Source organism: Nansenia antarctica, assembly GCF_963989245.1.
Source record: "Nansenia antarctica genome assembly, chromosome: 3".
Taxonomy (NCBI): Eukaryota; Metazoa; Chordata; class Actinopteri; order Argentiniformes; family Microstomatidae; genus Nansenia; species Nansenia antarctica.
Window position 1 is genome coordinate 24,861,063 of NC_137688.1, and position 22,876 is coordinate 24,883,938.

The window sequence follows — 22,876 nt, forward strand, 5'->3', positions numbered from 1 at the left end:
CTCTCTCTGTCTGTCTCTCTGTCTGTCTGTCTTTCAGGGAGTTCCGTTTCACCTCTGAGGTTCCCATCTGGCTAGACTATCAGGGCAAGCATGTGGTCATTCAGCAGGTGAGAGGGCAAAGGTTACCTGGAGGAAGACGTTTGACCTTCATTGCCTAGTGAGTGATTGATCCCTTCTGCCACACGCCTGACCAGTGATCTGTTGTTGTTTCCTAGGGAACGTTTGCAGGGATTCTGATTGGCCTGGCCCAGTTGAACTGCTCTGAGCTGAAGCTGAAGAGGCTCTGCTGCCGACACGGGTACTGGTCTCTCTTCTGTCTGTCTGGCTGTCTGTCTGGCTGGCTGGCTGGCTGGCTGGCTGTCTGTCTGTCTGTCTCTCTCTGTCTCTCTCTCTGTCTCTCTGTCTGTCTTACTGTCTGTCTCGGGCTCTCTCTCTCTGTCTGTCTGTCTCTCTCTCTCCCTCTCTGTCTGTCTGTCTCTCTGTCTGTCTGTCTGTGTCTGTCTGTCTGTCTCTCTGTCTGTCTCGGCCTCTATTGGGTTTTCTCATGTATACATCCTCTGGGAATATGTTTAGTCTTGTTTAAATATGTTTAGTCTTGTTTAAATATGTTTAGTCCTGTTTAAATATGGCATAATTGGGTCCAAAGCCCCTGCTTTTGAATATCCAGTAACTGTAACCACTGAAGACTGTTCCTAAAGCTGGAGCTTCAGTCACACTCTTTCATAACTTGACTCTCGCCCCTCCTCCTCCCCAGACTTCTAGGGGTAGATAAGGTGATTCAGTACGCTGTCACTGAGTGGCTCACAGACATCAGGAAGAACCAGCTGCCGGGCATTCTGGGAGGTGTAGGCCCCATGCACTCGGTGGTGCAGCTCTGTAAGTGGAGGAAGTGAATGTTGACAGACGTTTGTCGTTGTTGGGATTTAGTTTTTCCTCATAACCAACCTTTTACTGGAACTGGGTGGTCAACCTCATCAGTCTAACTCCCTCTATCCCCTCCCCCCCTCCTCTCTCTCTCTCTCTCTAGTCCACGGAGTCAGAGATTTGTTCTGGATGCCCATAGAGCAGTACAGGCGGGACGGCCGCATTATCCGGGGCCTCCAGCGGGGGGCAGCGTCCTTCGGCACCTCCACTGCCTCCGCAGCTCTGGAGCTCAGCAACAGACTGGTGCAGGCCATACAGGTACGGGCCGGACCACCTACCCAGCCATAAGACTGATACTGTGTTTCAAATGTATGGACCCTGGCCGTGTAAGAACTCTAGACAAGACTAGCACATGCCAGAGAGGTAGAACTCTGAAACAAGACTAGCACATGCCAGAGAGGTAGAACTCTAGAAGTCATTGACGTTTAGGCATTGTTAGGATGTTTCTTTATTGGCCTACAGTTGTAATCCTCCTGCCCCCCCCCCCCCCCCAGGCCACAGCAGAGACGGTCTATGACATCCTGTCCCCGACGCCCCCGCTGAACCGCTTCATCACAGAGGGCCGCCCCCCCACCTCCCGGCCCCGCCGCGCCCACCAGCCTGCCGACCTCAGAGAGGGCGTGGCTAAGGCCTACGACACCGTCAGAGAGGTAGGTGTACGACTGGTCACCCAGACAGTCAGTCAGTCATTATTATTTTATTTTTTTTAAAACACTTCCTAACAAAACACCTAGCGAACAGACAACACCTACTCACCCCCTCTCCTCCATGTTCTGTGTTCCGACTCCCAGGGGGTGATTGACACGGCTCAGACTCTGTGTGACGTGGCGTCTCGAGGGCACGAACAGAAGGGTCTACCCGGCGCCGTAGGTGGAGTCCTGCGGCAGATCCCGCCCACCGTGGTCCGTCCCCTGATAGTGGCCTCCGAGGCGACCTCCAACCTCCTCGGTGGCATGCGGAACCAGATCAAGCCAGACGCACGGAAGGAGGACTTCTTAAAATGGCGCACTGAAGATGGCCAAGAGTGATCACTTTGGGGGGGGGGGGGGGAAGATGAACAGATGAACAGATGAAGGGAGTGAGTGAGTGAGTGAGTGAATGTGTGGATATGTGCGTGTGAGGAAAATGTGACTGAGTTTTAATCCAAAAACAAAAAGAAAAAAAAGAAAACTGACTAACTACTGCAGCGATTGACATCCAGTGTCTCATGTGACTGTAGGTAGGAGATTCAGATGTGTTCTTCTTTTCTCCAATGCAATCAAACAGAGCCCTCGCTCGCTCTTCTTTCAGCAGTACATACATGACGCAGACGTTTCTACCTTTTCCAGTATGCAAACATATCACTGTCACTCTCACTTTGTCTCTGTCGTCACCGCTGACGGAGGGCCTCCACCCCAAGGTGTCTGCTGGCACAGGGCCTCCACCCCAAGGTGTCTGCGGTCGACTAGTGGGGATGGAACCCCTGGCTCATCGGTAGCTCTCGCAGTCTTCTGTAGACGACATGTTCTTCTCTAGGTCATACTCTGCATACATAACGGTCTAGTTCAACACTTACAGGGGTCGGATGGTGAGGGTGGTGGAGAGAGACTCCCAACGAAGTGGCCTTTGCTTTTGGAGCCTGACGGAGGTTAACAACTCTGTGATTGTCCAGTCCCAGCCCTCTGCATCACCAGTGTTGTTCTTCGTGCCATAAGCTTGTTCAACGTCGGGTTGCCCTGTCAGTCTGCCCTTGTTTTAACTGGTTTTACTGCCTTCCTAATCCTATATACATATCTGAATATTCCTTCCAGTTTGACCAGCTGACCATATGACTAACCAATCAGGCCTGGTTCTAATAAATGTCATGGGGGAAAAAATTCAGCCTCGGAACCCGGTTGTTACGGGGTTATCTGTTATGTCCTATAGTCCTAGAACCTCTCTCCTCTACCCTTCCCCTCTACATCGGAAGGCTTTCCATGGTGTTGTTAATGCTTTACGGTGCTTTTGTCTTCCCATGTCTGCTTGCGTTCAGTGTTTTGTCAGAGCAGGAGTTGTACCAGTCTGGCTCCACTCAACGAAACGTGCTTGACTTGTCTCATTAGTTGCCTTCCTGCTATTTCTTTTTTTTATTATTATTTGTATTTTTCTAATTATATTATACAAATACTACTATTAGTTATCATACTTTCAAAATAATCTAGTCTTGGGATGAAATTCTGGAGGTTAAGAAGGAAAACGGGGCTTTGTGGTTAACGTTTTACTTTTTTAGCTTTTGTTCAATACATTTAAGGGATGTATTCATTGTGCGTGTGCGTGTGTGAGAGAGAAAGAGAGTGTGTGGTTTTATGCATGTTTGTGGGTTAGTCGTATCTTGTGAGGGTGACAGGTGGATTGTATTTGTCACACCTCTGTGTGTAATTACTATTTACTATATCATAATGAGCTGTACGAATGACCTGTATAATACCAAGCAACAACAATTAATACAAAAAAATAAAACGTAAATATAAAAAAAAACATAATTGTGTTTTTGTGCATTTTTAACAAAAGGGTGGAGATTAAGGAGGTCTAGATCACGTAGCTTAAAGTGTATTGATGAAGACAACATTTACAATGGCACGTGATCAAATGTATGGTACAGAAATATAACTGATCATTTAGTGGGGAAAAATCCAGGAACATTAAAAGAACGTCTATGCACGGAGGACTCAATTCACGGGTGCACCAAAGATACTTCCGGTACACATGTAATCGCAACAACGTGATTTCCTTGTTTGTTAGTAGCTGAGACACATTTTTGATCAATACAAATATCCATCGCCACTCAGATCGAAGTGCTGTCAGCCTGTCACTTTCACACTGTATAAGCGGAATTCGTTGAATTGTAAAGATGAAACTTCTGACGCACAACATGTTGACCTCGCACGTTAAAGGGGTGACCAAAGGATACCCCCTTGTCATCAAGGTATGTTATGTTTTGTTGATTTAAGAATTCCAACATTGTATAAATGAATCACTTCTCTTACACCGGCGCAAACTAATGCATGGAGCTCTGTGGAGCATTCTGGTTTGCCAACCACTTTGCCTAGCTGTGTCTCAGCTAGCTGTGTAGGTTTGATATGGTGGATGAGACTGCGTTTCATCCTGCCCACTGTGCCCAGGCCACGGAGGTGAAAGTCAACGAGGTGGAGTTCAACCCTAAATTCGTGAGCCGAATGATCCCGAAGCTGGAGTGGACCGCGCTGGTTCAGGCGGCAGAGGGGGTGAGTGTCCGTTTGCCCTCTCGCAGCCAGTTGGCCAGTTGCAATAGCTAGATAAGAATATAAATGTGGTGACACCATTAAAACTGCATTCCCATAAGTTTGAATTTAGGAACTAACATTGTTTGATGACAGTCCTAACAGATAATACATCATCATAACACACTATGATCTTTTCTCCTTTCAGCTTGGTCACTTGCAGGACTTACCTGTTGAGCTGATGTCTGATTATGACAAGAATGAAGAGTTCCTGCGTAAAGTGCACAGGGTGCTGCTGGAGGTATTAACTGCTGTCTGCTGCTGGTCATCACTGCTCTAATCCCGTTCAGCAGAACAGCTCCATACCTTCATGTCCTTGTTGTCCTTTCTTCCTGACACTTATTTTAATGTCAGTTGTTTCAACTATTTGGTGTCTGATTAGAAACACAAGAGATATACCGCTATTCAATTCTGCCCTCAAGGACCACTAGTCACTTATTTGTTGGACTTATTGCTGCAGTTTGTATGATAGACGGACAGCATGTACAGTTTGTAAACATTTTTATCTTGCCATAGTTGATATCCATTTGATGGAATGTGATGATTAGCCATACTTCTGTAGAAAAGTAGATTTAATTAGTAGTTTAATTTTCTTGCTGCTAGAAAACGGCACTACTTCCACGTCCACTCTTTTTCTATGTAAAAAAACAGTCTTTTCTTATTCCATGACCCAAACATCTGACATACACAGGTGATCACAGGTGAGGTGGACTAACGTGTGTCCCTCCTCTGTCCAGCTGGACTAACGTGTCCCTCCTCTGTCCAGGTGGAGGTGATTGAGGGGTGTCTTCAGTGCCCGGAGTCTGGCCGTGAGTTCCCCATCTCCCGAGGGGTCCCCAACATGCTGCTGAACGACGACGAGGCATAGAGGGGTGCAGGGGCACCGCCATGGCCTCTTACACATGAGACGTACACCAGTATTCTGTTACCCACCCTGGCGTCACTACTGTTCCTTGTGTGGGACTGCCGGCATTTGAAACGAGGGAAAACTGGACTCTGGTTGAGACTGTATGAGAAGAAATGCTAAACTGTGTTGGATTGTTTATATAGTACCATGGGTGTTTCAGAACAGAAAACCCAGAACGGATCGGAATGTTCCCACATTGTCCAGTATATCTGTGCAAGCCAAGGTGATTTTTTGTTTTATTTATTTTTGTAAAGGTTTGGCTGCATTTTTGCAATAAAATCACATCTCCTTGGTTTCCTAGGTAACCTAAACACGTTGCCCTGTAATTTCGTAACCTGGATAATACATCATCTACAGACAAATATACTGTCATAAAAGAAAGGTAAATTATGCCAAGATGTGGTCATTAACATAACCCTATCCCTCAGTGTGTCGTCTCAGGGGAGGGAAGTTGCTGAGAGCCAGATGACGTGGCAGTGCTGCTGTGCCTGTGTTTGGGTTGAGGAAAAGGGGAAAAGCACCAGAGCTAAGTTGTTTTTTAGGAAGTATTTTTGAACCCACACTTTGTAATACCACAACCAACCACCAGGGCCCTCTTTGAACCAAACGCCCCCAGGTCAGTTGCAGTAGCTGTTGCCAAACACCCCATATCCACGTAGGCACATTTCCCTCTGCGCAAGAGAAGGGTGGGGGGGGGGGGCGGTGGGCAACACACCGTCTGGGGCACGGTATTAAGTCGTGTCGAAACAAGAGCATGTTTGTTCCCATGCAGTGTTATCATTTTTAGAAAGCTTGCCAGGAGGAGAGAGAAAAAAACAGGGGCCTTGACCACAAGCCTGGAGGCTGCCTGTGTCTCTCTCTCTCTTTCCCTCTGTAGTACCTATCCCTTCTACTTACTGCAATTACAGCTCTGCAGCCCAAACTATAATAACGGCATAATGGGATGGCAAAAGAGCAGCAATAAAAATCCTCCCTTGACAGATTAACGGTCGTGGAGCTCCTGAGCTGTAATTAACAATGAGACTAGGAAGAGAAGAGAGAGAAGGCAGGGGAGATAGAGACAGGGCGGAGAGAGCCCACTAACTGGGAGACTCATTTATTATATGTACATGTGAAAATTAAAAGATTTTATCAAATATAGGGCATGGGCAAATTACCTACATTTATGTAGTACATGCATACACACAGCCACAGACATGAACATACCCAGAAGAGGAAGTGAACTGAAGGCCAGTCCAAAAATGAGAAGGAAACTCTGAATCTTTATTTTATCCTTCAGTATTTTGCTTTCCAAAACTAAGTTTGCATTAACTGACGTCAGTCACTAATTGTGCTGTGATATGTTCTAACAGGAAACTTACCTGAGGAGAGATGGGTACAAACATTCTTGTGGTGAGAGAGAGGATGAGAGGGAGATACCTACATAATGGTCACACCCATCACTTTGGTGGCACTCCACCCACCACCTCTCACATACAATCTCTCTCTCTCTCTCTCTCTCTCTCTCTCTCTCTCTCTCTCTCTCTCTCTCTCTCTCACTCTCACACACACAAACACAGACGCACACACACCCGTACTTGCCTCATATTTTGGAGTAGCAAACCGAAGTTACTATCCTAGAGCTCTGGATTATTTTTTCATGCTGAGGAATGAAAGACTTTTCCGCAATATTTTCCTAAATCTTCTCATCTGAAGATTCTGGAAGGATTATGTTTTTAAGGATGGAATTGTACTAAAGTTCACTTTGGACTTGGACTTGGACTTGGACTATGATATAAACGTTTCTGAAGGAGGATTTTAAGTGGTACAATTACTTCTTCCATAGGGAATTATATTTGAACTTGGTTATGTAATACTATTTTCAGTAATGTTAATTATGTTAAAGAATTAGAGTAGACCACCATGGTCATTTTAATATATCTCAGAATTCGAGATATTTTCCAGATTTAAGCAAACCCTGTGTGATTAGATAATTCGTTCATAATTACCGTGTCCTTTAGATGTGTTTTAGATCGAAATAAGGGAACGTGTAGCCTATGGACAATTACTTTTTATATGCTCAGAATGGCTCCAATATGCGGAAAAAATAAGTACACTTTCCAAATAATTTAATCGAGCTTGATCAGAAATATACGACATGGGCTGAGCTGCTCAATTCTAGTTATTGCCTTTGTCTACGAAATCTTTGAACTATTGAAGATGACTATTGTACATTTTAAAAAATACTTCACGTCTCAAGAATTTCGAGACAACTTAGAACTTTTATACTGAGATTTTTTCGAAAACCATCTGACTGGGATTGGCACGGGGCACAAGTGCTCAGCAGCGCGCATTGGACTGAACGGGACACCGCGCCAGACGAGGTCAGAGAAGCTGGGACAGAGTTGTGCATGGAGCCTTGTGAACCCGTTCACCCTCGTCACCCTCAGCATCGGACGATGTGGCTCACTCACGTCGCCCTGCTGCTGCTCAGGCTGGCGGCCTCCGCCGAGGGGCTCTCCACCTGTCAGTCCTTCAACCTGGACGACCAGAAGTCCAAGCGCATCGAGGCCGTGCGCGGCCAGATCCTCAGCAAACTCCGTATCCGCAGCCCCCCGGAGCCCCCCGTGAACCCGCCGGCGGAGAACGTGCCCGCCGAGGTCATGCTTCTGTACAACAGCACGCGGGAGCTGCTCAAAGAGCGTGCGCGTCAGGCCGAGTCCGCGTGCGACAAGGAGAGCAGCGAGGAGGATTATTACGCCAAAGAGGTCCAGCGCATAGACATGCTGCCGCCACGCACGGACACCAGTAAGTGTGTAACTCATCAGTCGTCAACACATCGACACATGGTAGAAAATGAGTTATATGATGATCGCTTTTGTGCGCTAGTTGTTTATGGCACTTTTAAAAGTATTACAATTACGCATGCGTATTAATACTCCAACCACTGCTTTAGTCCTGTGCCAGTGGCTGTGGTAACACTTGCTTTACTGGTGTACATAGTTTATAGGCACCGTGCACTGCCTCAGCCTCAGCCTAGTAACCAATCATAAACATAGGGTCATTTTATCCGAGGGATATCTTGAGGTGGTTGTAATGTGACTCTGTAATGTGTCACCATATCGTGACGTTAGAATTATAAGGTTCTATCTCCATTTTTGTCCAAATTGAGTTTTTTACATAATCCGATCCATTAGGTGTTTATTAATGCCTGTGTGGTGTTATTTTTTAAAATGTAGAAATGTTTGAGTTAGTAATTCATATACAAAGGTTCCATTTCACAAAACATAATGGAATGTAAAAACGTTGACGCTCATCATTATCTCTGAACTACCCGAAATGGAGATAGAACCTTATCATTCTAAGCTCACGATATATTGTCGATACAATAATGTATGTGTAATATGTTTATGGAAACATTTAGACAGTCAACCTGTCCCTTTCCGCTCCCATAGATGCAGTAAACCCCACGCCCCCCAGCCCATACTACAGAGTGGTGGGCTTTGATGTGAGCGGTGTCGACCGCAACTCCAGCACACTGGTCAAGGCTGAGTTCAGGATCTTCAGAGCACCCAACACCCAGGCCCGCACGTCTGAACAGAGAGTGGAGGTCTATCAGGTATGCTGTTATTACAAAATATCTGACCATTACCTACCCACACAGTATCAGCACAAATATGACAAAGTACCAGGCATCACAATATCATACAATATCATCCCAAAGTCTTATTTACCTACACCTTGGAATCACACACCTGTACTACATATCCCAGGGGCCTCTTTTATAAAAATGTACTTGAACGTCATCTTTAACTTGCACGTAAGCACATTTTTCTAAATGGACGTACGCATTATTTATAAAACGGGCTGCGCTTGTTTAAAATTGCGTACGTCTGTCGTACGTACTTCCGTCTATAAATAACAAATATACTTGAAATTGAACGCAGGTGAATGAGCTTTGTATTTACGCCCTGTGATAGCGGCTCAATTATAGCGACTGAATTAAGCCAAGTGCTATAAATAGGCTTGATTGAGGTGTTAAGCAGCACCTTTGACGAATTCACACGATGGTAGACAAACGAAGGAAGAAAAACTTTACTGAGGAGGAGATCGACTGTCTTTTGTCAGAAATAGACGTGCGGTCGCAAACGCTTGTCCCCGAATTCCCCCGATTACATCAGGCAGGATGCGACTGAAGCCTTTATCACGCCTCAATTTAGAATGATTACCGGTACACCATCCAATAGCCTAATGGCATATAAATGAAGACTGAAATACAATCATAAACATCAGTTCCCTTTAAATCTTGAATTAAACAAATTTTCTCGGCTGATAACAACATTGTTAATTTTAATACGAGCCACTTTCACTTCGAATGAATTACAGTAGGCAGTGCGGCTCACATGCCTGTAATAACTCTGCATAACCAGTAGGTAATGTGCGTACGTCAAGTCAAGACCTGACATAGAGCTATGATCGTTTCCACGGTCAAATTGACTCACGTTGACATTTTTAAAATCACTACTTTGACGTGGTTTTCTACGTACGCCACGGGTGAGATCAAATTTGATCCAAAGTTCTTTCTATAAATGAGGCCCCAGGTATCCCAGTTTACTAGAATGGTGAACAGATTCTCCAATGTCCTCCTCTTCTCTCTGGCTCTCTCTCTCTCTCTCTCTCTCTGTCTAGATTTTGAAGCCTGAAGATGCAACAAGCCCCTCGCAGAGATACATTGACTCACGAACTGTCCGTCCGCTGGCTAAGGGGGCGTGGCTGTCTGTAGATGTCACAGACACAGTGAAGGACTGGTTGGCTCACAGAGGTCAGGGGATCAGCCAGTCATTGACACACCTACACACCTACATACACACCTACATACACTCAGTTTGACATGTTCAATGATGCTGAAAATGTCTCTGAAAATACCATGCAAAGTCATATGCCTGTTCTTCTCTCTCTCTGTCTTTCTCTCTCTCTCTTTCTCTCTCTCTGTCTCTACCTGGCTCTCTCCATCTCTCCCAGAGAGGAACCTGGGATTGAAGCTGGGTGTTCATTGTCCTTGTTGCACGTTCATCCCCTCCACAAACAACATTGTTCCCAACAAGAGCGAGGAGCTGGAGGCGCGCTTCGCAGGTACTGCTTGACACGTTGACTTCCTGTGTATGACTGTCTGACATCATATCCTGTTGTTGTGTGTCCTCTTTTGTTTTAAGGAAACACTTCAAATGATTTACCTCATATCTCATGATCTCCAGCAGAAAAATTTACCTGTATATGGAGTAGGCCTACGGAACTTCACTTACCAAGGAACACAACTGGGTAATTTAACACGGTTTTCTGCTTCACCACAACACTGTTCCTCTTCCTCTTCCTCTCCCTCCTCCTCTTCCTCAGGCCTGGATGACGAGCTGCTCAGTCAAATGAAGAGGCCGGGCTTGCCTAAGGGCCAGACGGATTTCAGCACCAAGACCCCCCACCTCATCCTCACCCTGCTGCCCAGCGACCGCCTCGACATCCCGGGGAAGAAGACGCGCAAGAGGAGGGCGGCCGCCGACACGACCACCTGCTCCCGGTAGGCTGAACACACCTTTACTACCACCCTGTCTACAACTGGTGGGCACCTGGTGGGCACTAGACTCCCAAAACAGGGTCCTTTATTTAAGATATATTGACTGTAGCTTTTCCTGTATCTCAGTAGGTGATGAGTCACTCACAAGGGGGAGGCTGGTGGAGGTAGAGATGTGATGTAGAGATATCGAGGTAGAAAAATGGTATTAAGCACACATTCCATGCCATGCATCACAATTACGCCTGTCCTCTGATTTCTACCTCAACCCACCAGCCTTCCCCTTGTTCGTATCGACGCTACTTCTGAGAATTGTTAGGGATGTTTTGTTAGAGGCTCATGGGGTGGGTGAGAAACGTTTCTCATCCATGACGTGCCGCCTGTGTCTCTCTGGTCTCTGTCCCTGCTGCAGTAACTCAGACTCGGGCTGCTGCTTGCGATCGCTCTACATCGACTTCCGCCGCGACCTGAACTGGAAGTGGATCCACGAGCCAAAGGGCTACCGAGCCAACTTCTGCGCTGGCAGCTGCCCGTACCTCTGGAGCGCCGACAACCACTACAACATGGTCCGTCTCACCCCGCGGGCCGTAAAGAGGCCCGTCACCTCCACACTGGGCACTTCATTACAGCTCTGCTACAGTACACTTGTAGTACACTTTTAACAGCATGGTCAGGGTCACACACCAGCGCAGCGTCAACGTCATATAACAACACAAATTGTAGTGGTCTCTGGTCTCTGGGTCTCTGGTGTCGATTGAATCTTTTTGTGTTTTTGTGTTTTTTTCGGGTGGGGGGGGGGGGATTTGTCGTGTTTTATTGGCATGAAATACATTGAGAAATATGTATTTTGTCTCTATATATCTTTCTCTCTCTCTCACACACACACACACACACACACACACAGAGTGATATTTCATGTAGCATTTTCTCTCTTTCTCTCTCTAACACACACACACAGATCCTGCCCCTGTACAACAAGCTGAACCCAGAGGCGTCGGCCTCCCCGTGCTGCGTCCCCCAGGACCTGGAGCCTCTCACCATCGTCTACTTCATGGGCCGAACACCGCGCGTCGAGCAGCTCTCCAACATGGTGGTCAGGTCCTGCAAATGTCGCTGATGCGGGACGAGGGAGCGTGGGAGGGGGTGGAGGAATGGTGGAGGTGGAGAGAAAGGAGGAGCGAAACAGGATGGTGGAACTTTGACCGCAACAACAAACAACTTTCTGATCCTCAAGGAAAGAGGATTAAGCGAACGTTTCTGTTTGTATCCAAACATTCATTTTACCCATGTCGTACCCCTGCCCTCAGTAGCCTTTTGCAGTCTGGTACAGGTTAGGTTAAGTTAGATTTTAAGATTCCACTGGCATGTCTCCAGCAGTGGATTTTTTTATTTTTTTGGGATACTGTAAATATCACATCCACTTATACAGTGAAACAGCTTTATTAAACAAGTATAACACAAAAAATAATTATATTAAAGGTTTTTTTGGAATGAAAAATGCCATTTTGTGTGCTTGTTAAATAAGAATATCTGACTTCTACCTACCAAGCTGAAAGGTACAGTTCTGAAGCTCCACATAAATCATATTATGCCTCGATATGTGTTTACTGAAGGAGAAGGATGTTGATTTGAGCATTAACAGTAACCTTCTGTCATCTGAGAGAGAGAGAGAGAGAGAGAGAGAGAGAGAGAGAGAGAGAGAGAAAAAAAAGAGAGGGAGTGAGTAGGGAGAGGTAGTAGAGAAGCAGAGGTAGGAGAGAAGCAGAGAGAGAGAGAGAGAGAGAGAGAGAGAGAGAGAGAGAGAGAGAGAGAGAGAGGAGCTGTGTCCATGCTGTGGCCCCTGCCAGCTCTCTGCGGTGCGAGGCTGAATTCTGCCGGCGTAAACAGGATGTGAAAGATTTCCAGACACCGACCACTCAGGGAACGCCAGATTTAAACGTTTGGGGTTCAGGGTTTGTGGTGGGAGGAGAGGAGAGAGGGAGAAAAAAAAGAGAAGCTTTGAAAGTTAACGTGGTATGATAGAAACGTATTTGGAACATATCAGCTTCGGTGGTGCAATTTTTACGGGCTTAGCAGATTTGTAACCATCAGGCCTTCCTACGTCGCTGTAATCATATGTGTGCATTTCTAAATGTGAATTGATTTACAAAGCCGTTTCGTAAATGTGTATCTCGGTGTCATATCATTGTTGTTGGAACAAGCGCTATCGCTAGACATGCACGGAGGTCCACATTTCCCACTTTTGATAGAATGTCTAGAAACTCTAAATAGAGTCTCCCGAGGGCGCACATTTAAATGTAGTCCCTCTGGTATGTCAGCGGTTTGTGTGTGTGAGAGAGAGAGAGAGAGCTCAGTATGAAATGAATGTTCATCTGTGTGCTTGTGTGGTTGACAGAGGGTCTCTGTCTAGTGAATAAACCTAAGCACCAAGGTGTTTTTAGGACATATTTAATCTGTCTGTGGCCCTACTCAGAAACAAAAACCTTCCTAAGGACATTTGAGGTCATAGTAAATGATCCTGGCTCACTGATAGGCTGGGTGGAATTTAAACCCCAATCTTTTTTAGACTTAGACCTATCACATCCTTTCAGATCAACACAGGTATCTGTATTTAAATGGTAGGGGCTATGGTTGGACAATCAGAGTGTAGTGTACCCTTGTTAAAGCCCCCCATAGTGTAGTGTACCCTTGTTAAAGCCCCCCATAGTGTAGTGTACCCTTGTTAAAGCCCCCCAGAGTTTAGTGTACCCTTATTAAAGCCCCCCATAGTGTAATGTACCCTTGTTAAAGCCCCCCATAGTTTAGTGTACCCTTGTTAATGCCCCCCATCCCCCACCTAGGTCCCTGGAAGCTGTGACAGGGACCCTGCCTGTCCCTGTCCAGTGAGGGGGGGACTGGAGGACACAAGGGGTGTCACTGCAGGGAGCTGTGGTCAGATTCCCCCACCCCCAACCCTGTAAACTCACCCAGCATCTGTAAGTCCTTTTCCCTTAACTACCCCTTACTATATCCAACCTGCACTTATCCCACAGCAACGCTACTCTGAATGTCTGAGTGTGTGTCTGAGTGTCCTTGAGAGGGGGTGGGGGTGTGTGTGTGTGTGTGTGTGTGTATAGTGTAACACCCATGCTGTTCCCATCAGAATCACAACGTCTTTCTGTATTACAAGTTGATCAAAGGTATTGTAGGTTTGGACTGGAATACAAGGGGGAAAAAAAATCTAAATCATGACTAAAATTGGAATCAAGACCAGTTGGGTACACAAAGTTAAATGTGTATTGAGTGTAACATGACACCATCAAAACAAACTAAGTTATACAACCATATGGTAAAGGACATTGGGATAAATAGAGATTTGGATCTCTGAACAGGGTAAACTCAACTTCATTGGAGTTCTCATCTACTACGCTCAAGTCAGGCAACAAAAAACCCACAGGAAATGGGGCTTAGCAGACAGTTTACTGGGGCAGAGTGGGTTTGTTGTACTTACACGTGTCAGTCAGAAGAGGGCGATATTTCCTACCATAGTGGATCTCTCCTCTCCAAATCCAGGTCATTCAGGTCATTCAGGTCATTGCGAAAACTAACCCAAACAAGTGCCCTCTTTTAAACTAAGGGAAGTGGTCTTTGTGCTAATGAACAAATTCGAAGGCATCAATGAACAAATCATTGTCAATGGACTTTAATTCTGAGGAGATTTAACTCAGTAATTACAACTTGAATTGTAATATGTGTAATATTGTAAAAAATAAAACTCATACATTACAGTAGAGGCCAATTCACTCATCCCTTGAAATAAAACAAAATGCTTAGAAAAGACAACAATGAGAGTCTCTCCTCCAACCAAAGCCTAGAACATTCCACCATGAAAGATCAACGGAATGGGGACTGGATATTCGACTGCATGTTGTATCTGTGCAGGGGCCTCATTTATAGAACGTGCTTAGATCAAAATTTGATCTTACCGTGTCGTACGTAGAAAACCACGTCAACGTAGTGATTTATACAATTTCAACGTGAGTCAATTTGACCGTGGAAACGATCGTAGCTCTACGACGAGTATTCATTTAATTACGCACATTACCTACTGGTTATGCGGAGTTATTAGGGTCATTTTTTTAATACGGTGCCATTTGGACTTCATAACTTGTGAAAAATAAATTGTTGATTTATCTATATTTTAATGTTCTATTATATAAAGGACATATCTAGCTTGCTGAAAAACATAGTGGTCGAGCTCAGGCACCTACATTTTATTTTATTTAGAATACCCTCTGTAGTTGAATAGGGCGAGTGTCTCCAGAACAGAGTGGACACATAACAGGGTGGACACTAACAGGGTGGACATTTTGAGTTAAAGTTAGCCTTTAGCCTGCCTGTGTTAGCATAATGCCTAGAATGACCATGAATACTTGATGAGGAATCTAATTTGCACTAAATACTTTTTTTGAAATTATTCAATTTGATTGATCTCCTCAATATTTAGGCATAACAGGGTGGACACGTTATGGTCAACCACATTAAACTCACTGGATAAAAACATAAAAATCAGATGGTAAAAGAGGTAGAAAATCACACAGCTTACCACATTTGAAATCCCCTCCACTGATGTGATGTCACCTCATGAGAGTGATGTGATTGAGAAATATGGTTTTCTTTTAAAAGGGACATTAACACAGCATAACAGGGTGGACAGTGATCGCAGGGACAAGCAATATTGTAAGCAAAACCAACACTGGGGACATCCCAAATCCCATGCAAAATCAAATCTTTAACCAAAGCTTTTAAAATGTAGAAAACAACAACTTAGAAGCCCATATCATTGTATTCATAATAAATAACAATTGACTATACATGAAAAACCTAATGGAATTAGTATTTGTCCAAATTTAGACAAAATACAACATGATTTAGTACTGGGGACGGAAAAGGCACCGTATAAAAAAATGACCCATTACAGGCATGTGAGCCGCACTGGAAAAACGTTGCCTACTGTAATTCATGCGAAGTTTAAGTGGCTCGTAATAAAATTAACGATGTTGTTATCTGCCGAGAAAATGAGTTTAATTCAAGATTTAAAGGGAACTGATGTTTATGATTGTATTTCAGTCTTTCTTTATATCCCTCCGGAGCTGCCTATCTCCCCTTCAACGTGCCTAGTGCGTTCCACAACGGACCTTGCCCGGCCACGCGCTAAATTATACTGGAGTTTCTCTGGTGTCTGGGAGTTCGCAAAGGGAGTTCGCAATCATGTTTTCAATGTCACCTGATAAGAACAAGACCATTATGTTATTACAGTATAAGCAGCACTCGAGTTGAGGCGGGATGAAAACAGTCAAAATCGTCCCCCTTCTAAAACTGCCATCCCCTCTTTCCATACGTTATGTCATTTATCAATGAACGTGGTATTACTGCTATTTCAAGGTGCGAGGGGGCACGCACACATGCAATGACATTTTTACTGAGACTGAAGTCACTGACGCTGAGGGGATGCTAAAATTGTCCTCATATGATAAAATCCACCATCCCCCCTGATTTTCTTTTACAACTTGAGTAGCCTACTGAGTATAAGCATTTGCCTGGTTAGTTGTCATGATCAAACGTTACAAACGCAACTTACCGAGAAGCCACTCTTCTCTGCCCTCTTCCAGACAAACGCCTACCCTATATTATAGCACTCTTAATTCAGCCGCTATAATTGAGCCTCTATCACAGGGCGTTAATACAAACCTCATTCACCTGCGTTCAATTCCAAGTATATTTGGTATTTATAGAAGGAAGCACGCACGCAACTTTAAACCATCTCAGCCCGTTTTATAAATAATGCTTACGTCCGTTTAGAAAAATGTGCTTACGTGAAAGTCAAAGATGACGTTCAAGTACTTTTTTTTATAAATGAGGCCCCTGATCACATGGGACTGTGAGGAATAATCCTATCCAAGGCAAAGTCTCATAAGTCCGTCAGAGCAGCAGGGCTGACTCCTAGGCTGATCTGAGACCAGTCTAAATGTCCTTTGGTGATCCCCTGTCTAATGTGTTGGTAGGGTGGCGGGGTGGGGGGGGGGTGGGGGGGTTGGAGGGAGGCTGCAGGTCGCTGTCCCTCCTCCTCCTCTCCTTCAGGGGGCTCCTGTGAGGCAGCTGCCTCCTCATGCTCCTCCTCCTGGGCTTGCGAGGCCGTCCGGCGCTCCCCCCCCCCCCCGCCGCTGCCGCCGCCGCCGGCTGGAACCGGTCGCTCAGGGTCTCGGAGGACTCGTCGATGAAGGCCAGGTTCTCCCCGAAGAAGTCCAGCAGCCCCGGGGAGGAGGCCTCTCGGAAGCGGAGAGCGGAGAGAGGCGAGGGGCCGGGGAGCGAGGAGCGGACGGGGACGGCGAACCTGATCTCCTCCAGAAACACCGGCGGCCCTTCTCCTCGGACCCCTCTCTCTACCAGGACCCCCCCCTCCCCCAGGACCCCTCTCTCTACCAGGACCCCCCGGCCCGCTCTGCTCACGTCGTAGGTGTAAGACTCAGCGGAGGAGGAGGAGGACACCTCCGATCTGGAGTCGGACGGCGTTTGGGACAGAGACCCGGACCCCGACACGGACCCTGCATCCATCATCATGTCGTCCGCCAGGTCCAACTCACACACGGACCGCGCCACGGGCATGGACATCGACCTTGCCACCTTCCTGCCGTGCGACCTGCTGACCCCCGACCTCGGCATGACCCTGGGCTCCGCCCTCAGACCCCCGTGCGCCGCCCCCCCCCTGGCCCCCTCCATGGGCGACACCTCCAGCCTGCTCATGGAGCGCGTGCGGGCCGCCCAGCGGTTGGGCAGGTGGCCGTTCTCCGGGCCGCCCCGCCAGGGATACCCCAGGGTGGCCTGGGCGTGTCTGCGGGCGCGGCAGCGGCTGCTGCGTTTCCAGCGGCGACGCTGGAGCAGGAAGGGGTCGTTGAGGTCAAGCGGGTTTGGTATCCTGAAATCCATATTCTGGATGTTCTGACTCCAGTCTGTGGCGTGAGCCCTCAACTCCTCCATCTGAGAGAGAGAGAGAGAGAGAGAGAGAGAGAGAGAGAGAGAGAGAGAGACAGAGAGAGAGAGAGAGAGAGAGAGAGAGAGACAGAGAGAGAGAGAGAGAGATGGTGAGAGAGAGAGACAGAGAGAGAGAGAGAGAGAGAGAGATGGTGAGAGACACAGAGAGAGAAAGAGAGAGAGGGAGAGAGAGAGATGGTGAGAATTCAATTGAATAGAGAATCTAAAGTTTGCTTGAAAAGGTTGTTTGAATTTAATTGAGAGAGAGAGAGAGAGAGAGAGAGGGGGGGGGAGATATGGTGAGAACTTAATTGATAAAGGAATTGAAAGCTTACTTGAAATCCATTGAGAAACAGTGAGAGAGAAGATTTAGAGTCATCATTAGCTATGTAACCATCTTTTCCTATTCATTTAATTGATTAAATCAAATTGTATATATTATCCTTATTGTTGATTAGTGTATTGTTGATGTATTACTGTTTGTTCAATTGTTGCAGAGAGAGAGAGAGAGAGTGAGACATGGAGAGAGAGAAACAGAGAGATAGACAGTAGGCAGGACAGGTCCTTGGTAGGAGCCCCAGCCATGGTGTGTTTCCACTCACTCACCTCAGCGCGTGTTCTCTTGGACAGCACCCGCAGCCAGTTTCCTATCATGGTGAGGATCGACGCAAAGTAGGCCAGGCCAAACACTATCCAGAGCCACACCAAGGGTTTAAACAAGCTGTTCTCCCTGTCTCGATGGTCACCTATGGGCAGAGTGCGTACGTACGTCCCCACAGACAGACAGACAGACAGACAGACAGGCAGACCGACAGACGGACAGACAGACCGACAGAGAGACAGACAGACAAACGGTTTGAAAATAGTCATAATGTTATGTAATAAACAAATAACATGTATTTTAACATACCTGTGTGTGGTGTGTTATATGGAATGTGAAATGTGATGTGTGTGTTACAGTTATTACCGTGTTGTAACAGTTAAGTTGTTTACTGTGTACCTGCCACGTAGTCTCCAAAGCCCACGGTTGTCAGGGTGATGACCACAAAGTAGAGCGCCTCCAGGAAGGACCACTCCTCCACTTTCTGAAACACCAACGTTGGCACGGCGAGGAAGATCAGACAGCCAATCAGGATGGAGAGAACGGCAGAGATGACCCGCACAATGGTGGGACTCACCTTTCGCTTCTGAAGAGATGGATTCATTGGGAAAAAGGGATGGATGAGGAAAGATCTTCCACAAGACACCCAACTAATTTCCCATTTCCCAGCAACCGTAAGCAATGATCAAGGTTACACTGGGAGATGGCAGCTTCAAGTAATCTGAAGGAGAGAGAGAGAGAGAGAGAGAGAGAGAGAGAGAGAGAGAGAGAGAGAGAGAGAGAGAGAGAGAGAGAGAGAGAGAGAGAGAGAGAGAGAGAGAGAGAGAAGATAGAGAGATGAGTCTCACCAGGAAGAGTGTCTCTATCTTGGCCACAGCTTTCCTCATGCCTGTGCCCATGTGGTCTCCTACTCCAGCCAGCAGGAAGCCAAACATGGGGATGCCCACCAGGGCGTAGCACACGCAGAAGAGCTGCCCGCCATGCGTCTTAGGAGACACGTTACCGAAGCCTGCGGAGGCGTGGGTATGAGTTATGAGGTTATGAGTTATACAGCAATTGTACAATGTAAAAAGTAAAACTCCAGCATAATGAAAGCATTTTCACAACACACATTTTCAACGTGGAAAGAGGAGGACGTGGAAGAGGAGGAGGAGAAGAGAGGATTTCAGGCTACTTTGTAGTTTTCTTCCGATAATCAAATATTGTATGAGCTAGACCAGGAACGACGCCTTTGCTGCCAATCTGATACTTTAAAATGCGACATGTGAAATGTGACATCTGACTTTGTTTTCATTGAACCTTTTTCTATCCGGGTTAATCTCAATGATAAAAAAGAACATTGTCTTTTACGATCAGTGTTGCCAGATGGGATTGATTTCCAGCCCAACCACAGTCTAAAAACCGCCCACTGTGATCATAAGTCACGTCATAAGAATCCGCCCAATCAGGCAACACTGTTTACCACAGACACCTGGCCCTGGACTGACTTCCATCTGGAACAAAAAGAAAAGAAAACCTGTGTGGAGGTGAGACCCACCGATGGTGGTGATGATGGTACCACAGAAGAAGAAGGCGCTGGCCAGTTCCCACCTGCTGGTGAAGTTGGGAGAGCTGCTTCCTGTGTCCACCCCCGCCTCCACCGCCAACACCACGCTCTGGAGGGAGGGGGGGGGGGGGGGCAGGGGGCTTACTGCTCTGAGACAACTCCTTATCTTATCTGTCTAAGTCTGGTTAGGACCATAAGCAATAAGCATATATATATACAGTATATATATACACACAGTACACCGTGTATGACGCTGGCTATAACAGATGGTTATGTAATGTTGTCTCCTGTCCTAATGTGTCTCAGGTGGGTGGGTGTGTTTGTGTGTGTGTGTCTTGTCTCTCAGGTTTGTGTGTGTGTGTGCATGCTTGCATGCGTATGTGTTTGTGTGTGTGTGTGTGTGTGTGTGTGTGTGTACCTGTATGAGGTCACTCAGGCCCTGGGCGGACACACAGGTGTGGTTGTGGAGGAAGGTTTGTGTGGTGCGGAGCAGCTTCAGGTGCTCGGCGGTCTCGTTGGGCGCCTCCAGGGTCCCGAAGACCAGCGCCCCCATCACACAGTACAGCACCACCCCCGCCATCAGCGCCAGCAGGGTGGGACATCGCATCGCCCTGCCCCCTCTGCCCCCAACCCCCCCACAAGGGTCAGGGCTCAGCCCCCTGACGCCAGGGTCCCCTGCAGCCTCTTACACCACACACACACACACCACTGGACAGACATACACACCTCTCTTAGGTCGCTGTGTTGAACAACCAATCACAATGCTGCCTTTGAAACAACGAACAATGGAGAGCAGTAACAAACATCATCGAGTCGTTTTAAAAAACGAAAAATTCCAAGAAAAAAAAAAAAAAAGAGAGAAATAGAGCACCAAGGAATATGAATATGATTGTAATACCTTTAAGACAACGTTGTCTGAACCATCCTGATCTGGTGATGGGGGGAGACACTCTCCTTATCCTCTCTCGCTCTCTCTCTCTCTCTCTTGCTCTCTCTCTCTCTCTCTCTCTCTCTCTCTCTCTCTCTCTCTCTCTCTCTCTCTCTCTCTCTCTCACACACAGCAGGCAGCAGGATCAGGCAGCTGAAGGGAGGGGGGGGTTATAGAATGGCACAGATGAGTCTCAGCATTCGGGCCCCTGTCATAACAACGCAGAGAGACCTTGAGACAAGCCAGGTTGTCCGGGTAGCAACCTGCCAAGCTTTTGAAACGATTAGCCTTTGCCAACCTGCTAAACATACGTCTTCCAGTTAATCGAAAATATGTTTAGGGTGTTTATCTTTATCTGGTATTAAGCGTTTTGTTTTCTTTGAGTGATGTTTACCTCCCAGCTAGACACAGAGACTGGGTCATAAGAATGGTGGTTCAAAGGGGACCAATCAGGGAGGAGAACCAGAGCCCTGGTGTAAACCACTGTTGGCCGTAGTGTTCCACAAGGAATCATGACAACGTCCTGATATTTCCCAGAGTTCAGTGTTAGCATTCTGATCTAATGGACTGCCATTGGTTTGTATGGATGAGTGGGTGAGTGAGTGGCCTACAAGATATTATTTGTTATCGTTGTCTAAACCTCCCCTGGCATATTTTTATATTTTTATAAGATATGTGAGCAAACCCAAAAACAAGCACATGTTTTAATGTGTTATGAAGTAACCTAGGCTAAACAATCTGACATTAGGTATTATAAATCAATGTTCCCAATGTGTTGCAATTAGAAAAAGAGTACAGGACTGGAACGGCTTGAGAAATTATGGTGCAGGAACTATGCTAACATTATTGCATACAATAAAGCAGGTTTGCATATACTATAGCTATGGTCCGAGTTGAACAACATCAATTCTTTATACTGGGTGCTGAAATATGAACCCATTCAGGCCACAGGGTTTAAAATGGGTCTTTGCTAAGCCATAATAAAACTATGTTGTCAAAATCATGAACTGAAAGTCAAGCTACGAAACTGAACTGGCTTTTGAGGAGGAAAATCGCCATAACATTTTGAGGATCAATGGATAATTGAGGATCAATGAATTCCATTGGGGCAGTTTCTCGGACACAGATCAAATCTAATCCAAGACTAAATTGCACTAACTAGTGAAAATACCACCGCTCATCCGTGATCAGACTTAGCTGAGGTGCTGGAGCTGAAGAGTATTAAATGGAATGAAAAGAAGCAGCATCCCGCACACTCAAAACTGTGCAATCATCAGGTATTCCTGAAGAAGGTCTATGAAAGACCTAAAGCTTCTTTTCATTTCAAACTGGACTAACTGACATTTCTCAGAAATGGTTTGAAATGATCTCAGGCCTTCCCTAGCCGAGATTTTAATTAAAAGTGTGATTTACAGAAGGAAGATTAGAGCTAATCTAAGGGAAGTCTTAAATTAAACGGATCCAGAGGCAGTTAGTCAACGTCAAAGTTGGGAGATGACCCATGAACGCCACAGAAGGCAAACATGTTAGACATGCAGCCTGTAGTCCAGGAGGAAGAGGCTCCATTCAGTTGGTAAACTCCTGATTTAATTGTAACTTTTTTTTTTTTTTTTTTTTACTACTACTCGTGTGTCATGTGACAGGTTGTTCCAGGGCTCTCCACAAGGCAAACAATAGCAATTTTACATTTTGGGCATTTAGCAGACGCCTTTATCCAAAGCGACTTACAACAAAATGTGTGCTCCATCCCATGTTTTTTACAGAACATCTGATTAAATTAGAACCTACCCCATAGCGTCAGAAAAACACAAAATAATCAACTATTCATGTTAAAACAATGGACTATGATGAACTGACCACCCTACCAGAACTACACATCCAACAGCTAAACATGGAAAGAACTTGACACCACACTCCTGGGCTACCAGTACAGTAGGTGTATGTGGGCCAGTTCACCCTTGCAGGCAGTACAACAAAAACAAGTCAGCCTATATAAACATCAAGATTAGAACAGATGCCATTCGTAACAGATTGGCGAGCACATATCTAAAAAGATACTGCCTTGTCCTACCTGAGTTAAGAGGAAAAGGACAAGTCCAAAGTATTCTCTTTATGCCGGCTCCTCTCACCATCAAA

At 46.1% G+C, this 22,876-nt stretch overlaps 4 protein-coding genes across 5 annotated transcripts in view; 3 read left to right on the forward strand and 1 right to left on the reverse strand.

Moving 5' to 3' along the window:
* The window catches only part of atg2a (autophagy related 2A), a 35,282-nt gene extending 31,912 nt beyond the window's left edge, over positions 1–3,370 (forward strand). The window contains exons 37-43 of one of the 2 annotated variants that reach the window (XR_013937325.1): positions 38–107; positions 216–298; positions 755–876; positions 1,028–1,182; positions 1,419–1,574; positions 1,716–2,323; positions 2,355–3,370. Coding sequence is in view for 1 of the 2 variants with exons in the window: in XM_080525037.1 (XP_080381163.1) it covers positions 38–107; positions 216–298; positions 755–876; positions 1,028–1,182; positions 1,419–1,574; positions 1,716–1,952 (823 nt within the window). In the remaining variant the exon portion in view is untranslated. Of the gene's footprint in view, positions 1–37; positions 108–215; positions 299–754; positions 877–1,027; positions 1,183–1,418; positions 1,575–1,715 lie in introns of both variants that reach the window. The other variant, XM_080525037.1, reaches the window with a different exon arrangement.
* A 284-nt stretch (positions 3,371–3,654) lies between these two features.
* On the forward strand, positions 3,655–5,414 carry trmt112 (tRNA methyltransferase activator subunit 11-2). The gene is made up of 4 exons (XM_080526434.1): positions 3,655–3,868; positions 4,065–4,166; positions 4,351–4,443; positions 4,969–5,414. The coding sequence occupies exons 1-4, from the start codon at positions 3,794–3,796 to the stop codon at positions 5,068–5,070; spliced, it is 372 nt and encodes a 123-aa protein (XP_080382560.1). The 5' UTR covers positions 3,655–3,793; the 3' UTR covers positions 5,071–5,414.
* A 2,085-nt stretch (positions 5,415–7,499) lies between these two features.
* On the forward strand, positions 7,500–12,145 carry tgfb5 (transforming growth factor, beta 5; the record flags this gene model as incomplete). Its single annotated transcript, XM_080525811.1, has 7 exons — positions 7,500–7,896; positions 8,544–8,707; positions 9,778–9,910; positions 10,111–10,221; positions 10,483–10,660; positions 11,067–11,220; positions 11,613–12,145. 7 exons carry the CDS (start codon positions 7,500–7,502, stop codon positions 11,769–11,771), a joined length of 1,296 nt encoding a protein of 431 aa, XP_080381937.1. The 3' UTR covers positions 11,772–12,145.
* Positions 12,146–16,657: 4,512 nt separating this feature from the next.
* On the reverse strand, positions 16,658–20,419 carry kcnk4a (potassium channel, subfamily K, member 4a; the record flags this gene model as incomplete). The annotated part of the gene is made up of 7 exons (XM_080527113.1): positions 16,658–16,960; positions 17,117–17,671; positions 18,272–18,411; positions 18,666–18,852; positions 19,115–19,275; positions 19,804–19,921; positions 20,231–20,419. 7 exons carry the CDS (start codon positions 20,417–20,419, stop codon positions 16,658–16,660), a joined length of 1,653 nt encoding a protein of 550 aa, XP_080383239.1.
* Between the last annotated feature and the right edge of the window lie 2,457 nt (positions 20,420–22,876).